Here is a 5,000-nt window from a genome sequence, read left to right on the forward strand (position 1 = left end):
AGTAGGCCGCAGGCTCTGGGGCCTGTAACTAAGGCTATGAGTAGGCCGCAGGCTCTGGGGCCTGTAACTAAGGCTATGAGTAGGCCACAGTCTCTGGGGCCTGTAACTAAGGCTATGAGTAGGCCACAGGCTCTGGGGCCTGTAGCTAAGGCTATGAGTAGGCCGCAGGCTCTGGGGCTTGCAGCTAAGACTATGAGTAGGCCACAGGCTCTGGGGCCTGTAACTAAGGCTATGAGTAGGCCGCAGGCTTTGGGGCCTGCAACTAAGGCTATGAGTAGGCTGCAGGCTCTGGGGCCTGTAACTAAGGCTATGAGTAGGCCACAGGCTCTGGGGGCTGTAGCTAAGGCTATGAGTAGGCCACAGTCTCTGGGGCCTGTAACTAAGGCTATGAGTAGGCCGCAGGCTCTGGGGCCTGTACTTAAGGCTATGAGTAGGCCACAGGCTCTGGGGCCTGTAGCTAAGGCAGAGATGAGTAGGCCACAGGCTCTGGGGCCTGTAGCTAAGGCTATGAGTAGGCCGCAGGCTCTGGGGCCTGTAGCTAAGGCTATGAGTAGGCCACAGGCTCTGCGGCCTGTAACTAAGGCTATGAGTAGGCCGCATGCTCTGGGGCCTGTAACTAAGGCTATGAGTAGGCTGCAGGCTCTGGGGTCTGTAACTAAGGCTATGAGTAGGCCGCAGGCTCTGGGGCCTGTAACTGAGGCTATGAGTAGGCCGCAGGCTCTGGGGCCTGTAGCTAAGGCTATGAGTAGGCCGCAGGCTCTGGGGCCTGTAACTAAGGCTATGAGTAGGCCACAGGCTCTGGGGCCTGTAGCTAAGGCTGAGATGAGTAGGCCACAGGCTCTGGGGCCTGTAGCTAAGGCTATGAGTAGGCCACAGGCTCTGGGGCCTGTAGCTAAGGCTGAGTTGAGTAGGCCACAGGCTCTGGGGTCTGTAACTAAGGCTATGAGTAGGCCACAGGCTCTGGGGCTTGTAACTAAGGCTATGAGAAGGCCACAGTCTCTGGGGCCTGTAGCTAAGGCTGAGTTGAGTAGGCCACAGGCTCTGGGGTCTGTAACTAAGGCTATGAGTAGGCCGCAGGCTCTGGAGACTGTAACTAAGGCTATGAGTAGGCCGCAGGCTCTGGGGCCTGTAACTAAGGCTATGAGTAGGCCGCAGGCTCTGGGGCCTGTAACTAAGGCTATGAGTAGGCCACAGTCTCTGGGGCCTGTAACTAAGGCTATGAGTAGGCCACAGGCTCTGGGGCCTGTAGCTAAGGCTATGAGTAGGCCGCAGGCTCTGGGGCTTGTAGCTAAGACTATGAGTAGGCCACAGGCTCTGGGGCCTGTAACTAAGGCTATGAGTAGGCCGCAGGCTTTGGGGCCTGCAACTAAGGCTATGAGTAGGCCGCAGGCTCTGGGGCCTGTAACTAAGGCTATGAGTAGGCCACAGGCTCTGGGGGCTGTAGCTAAGGCTATGAGTAGGCCACAGTCTCTGGGGCCTGTAACTAAGGCTATGAGTAGGCTGCAGGCTCTGGGGCCTGTACTTAAGGCTATGAGTAGGCCACAGGCTCTGGGGCCTGTAGCTAAGGCAGAGATGAGTAGGCCACAGGCTCTGGGGCCTGTAGCTAAGGCTATGAGTAGGCCGCAGGCTCTGGGGCCTGTAGCTAAGGCTATGAGTAGGCCACAGGCTCTGCGGCCTGTAACTAAGGCTATGAGTAGGCCGCATGCTCTGGGGCCTGTAACTAAGGCTATGAGTAGGCTGCAGGCTCTGGGGTCTGTAACTAAGGCTATGAGTAGGCCACAGGCTCTGGGGCTTGTAACTAAGGCTATGAGTAGGCCACAGTCTCTGGGGCCTGTAGCTAAGGCTGAGTTGAGTAGGCCACAGGCTCTGGGGTCTGTAACTAAGGCTATGAGTAGGCCGCAGGCTCTGGAGACTGTAACTAAGGCTATGAGTAGGCCGCAGGCTCTGGGGCCTGTAACTAAGGCTATGAGTAGGCCGCAGGCTCTGGGGCCTGTAACTAAGGCTATGAGTAGGCCGCATGCTCTGGGGCCTGTAACTAAGGCTATGAGTAGGCTGCAGGCTCTGGGGCCTGTAACTAAGGCTATGAGTAGGCCGCAGGCTCTGGGGTCTGTAACTAAGGCTATGAGTAGGCCGCAGGCTCTGGGGCCTGTAACTAAGGCTATGAGTAGGCCACAGGCTCTGGAGCCTGTAGCTAAGGCTATGAGTAGGCCACAGGCTCTGGAGCCTGTAGCTAAGGTTCAGGTCAGTAGGCCGGAGGTTCGCCAGCCTATTTCTGAGGCTGATGTGATTGCTGGCTGCAGGTTCTCGGTCGTGTTAATCTGAATAATATTCGAAGTTGTCCCCTTCCCTCCATTCCCACCCATCCACCTCCAGGACATTGCTACTATCGCTTATCCAAAGAATTCTCCGCTGATGTCCTGGGCTGTTTCAGAACATGCCAGAAACCATGCCAGTGAGTACAAACTGCATTCACCCTCAGTGCAGTCCCCTTCCAACTAGCGAGGAAGAGCCGCACTGTTGGAGGGTCAGTACTGAGGGAGAGCCGCACTGTCGGAGGGTCAGTACTGAGGGAGAGCCGCACTGTCGAAGGGTCAGTGCTGAGGGAGAGCCGCACTGTCGGAGGGTCAGTACTGAGGGAGCACCGCACTGTCGGAGGGTCAGTGCTGAGGGAGAGCCGCACTGTCGGAGGGTCAGTACTGAGGGAGAGCCGCACTGTCGGAGGGTCAGTATTGAGGGAGAGCCGCACTGTCAGAGGGTCAGTGCTGAGGGAGCGCCGCACTGTCGGAGGGTCAGTGCTGAGGGAGAGCCGCACTGTCGGAGGGTCAGTACTGAGGGAGAGCTGCACTGTCAGCGGGTCAGTGCTGAGGGAGAGCCGCACTGTCGGAGGGTCAGTGCTGAGGGAGAGCCGCACTGTCGGAGGGTCAGTACTGAGGGAGAGCCGCACTGTCGGAGGGTCAGTGCTGAGGGAGAGCCGCACTGTCGGAGGGTCAGTACTGAGGGAGAGCCGCACTGTCGGAGGGTCAGTGCTGAGGGAGTGCCGCACTGTCGGAGGGTCAGTACTGAGGGAGAGACGCACTGTCGGAGGGTCAGTGCTGAGGGAGTTGTAATAAGATCACTGCTACTGTTCCAGGCAAACAGAATATCAGATGACTGCAGGATATGCAAATTGGCCATCAAAGAATTCAGAGGTGAGTTTGAAAATGAAACCCAATCCATTATGCTAACAAACACACACAGACACACACACCCATTCTCTCAGACACACAAGCTCTCTTACACACACACACACATACACACACACAGTCTCAGACACACACACAGACAGACAAGCACACACACAGTCTCAGACACACACTCACACACAGACACACAGACACACAGTCTCAGACACACACTCACACACACACACACACACACACAGTCTCAGACACACACTCACACACAGACACAGACACACACACACCCATTCTCTCAGACACACACACTCTCTTACACACACCCACACACACACAGTCTCAGACACACACTCTCACACACAGAGACACACACACACACACACACACACACACACACAGTCTCAGACACACACTCACACAGACATACACACACAGTCTCACACACACTCTCACATACAGACATACATACACACACACACACACACACACACACACACACAGACTCTCTCACACACATGCACTCCCTCAGGAACACACACACATTCTCATACACACTCTCTCAGATATACACACACAGACTCTCTCAGACACAGACTCTCTCAGACACACACTCTCTCTCTCACACACACATACTCTCTCACACACACATACTCTCTCACACACACATACTGACACACACACACACACACTCACACACACACACACACCCTCTCACACACAAACTTTCTCTCACACACACACTTTCTCTCACACACATACTCACACACACTCTCTCACACACATACTCACACACACTCTCTCACACACGCACTCTCTCTCACACACGCACTCTCTCACACACCTACACACACATACTCACTCTCACACACACACTCTCTCTGACACACACACTCTCTCTGACACACATACTCACACATACACTCAGACACACCCACCCTCACATACACACACTCTCTCACACACACTCTCTCACACACACACTCTCTCTCACACACACACCCACCCTCTCACACACACACACACAATCACACACACAGTCACAAACACGCACACACTCAAACTCACTCTCTCACACTCACAGTCTCTTCCTTCCCCAATCCCTCTCTCCATCCATCTCCATCTCCAGGTTAATGATGTTTTTTCTCTATCTATTTCTCTCTCAGAGCTGGATCTATCCTGTACTCCACAATGAAAAACAGTTCAGCAGCTCAAACAGGTGGGAAACTGTTCAGTGGGAATCTCTGTCTCTCTGTCTCTCTCTCTCTCTGTCTCTCTCTCTGTCTCTCTGTCTCTCTCTGTCTCTCTCTCTGTCTCTCTCTCTCATTCTATCTCTCTCTCTGTCTCTCTCTCTGTCTCTCTCTCTCTCTCTCTGTCTCTCTCTCTCTCCCTGTCTCTCTTTTTCTGTCTCTATTTCTGTCTCTTTCTGTCTATCTCTCTCCCTCTATCTCTCTGTCTCTCTCTCTCCCTGTCTGTCTATCTCTCTTTCTCTGTCTCTCATTCTCTCTCTCTCCCTTTCTGTCTCTCTCTCCCTCTCTTTGTCTGTTTCTCTCGCTCTCTGTCACTCTCTTTCTATTTCTCACTGTCTCTCTCTCTCTCATTCTATCACTCTGTCTCTCTCCCTCTCTCTCGCTTTCTATCTCTCCATCTGTCAGTCTATCTCCCTCTCTTTCCCTGTCCCTTTTGTTGTCTCCGTCTCTCTCTGTCTCTCTTTCTCTCTGTCTCCCTCTTTCTGTGTCTCATTCTGTCTCTCTCCATCTGTGTTTTCTGTCTTTCTGCCTCTCTCTGCCTCTGTCTCACTGTCTCATACTCTGCCCCTCCCTGCAC

At 53.9% G+C, this 5,000-nt stretch overlaps 1 protein-coding gene across 1 annotated transcript in view; it reads left to right on the plus strand.

Moving 5' to 3' along the window:
• Nucleotides 1-5,000, plus strand: part of LOC121273142 (amiloride-sensitive sodium channel subunit alpha-like) — a 19,590-nt gene that overhangs the window by 13,466 nt on the left and 1,124 nt on the right. The window contains exons 9-11 of the mRNA XM_041180102.1: nucleotides 2,374-2,452; nucleotides 3,131-3,188; nucleotides 4,340-4,392. Of these exons, the coding sequence (XP_041036036.1) occupies nucleotides 2,374-2,452; nucleotides 3,131-3,188; nucleotides 4,340-4,392 (190 nt within the window). The remainder of the gene's footprint in view (nucleotides 1-2,373; nucleotides 2,453-3,130; nucleotides 3,189-4,339; nucleotides 4,393-5,000) is intronic.

The sequence above is a fragment of the Carcharodon carcharias genome, chromosome 40 (genome assembly GCF_017639515.1).
Source record: "Carcharodon carcharias isolate sCarCar2 chromosome 40, sCarCar2.pri, whole genome shotgun sequence".
In the NCBI taxonomy this organism is placed as follows: domain Eukaryota; kingdom Metazoa; phylum Chordata; class Chondrichthyes; order Lamniformes; family Lamnidae; genus Carcharodon; species Carcharodon carcharias.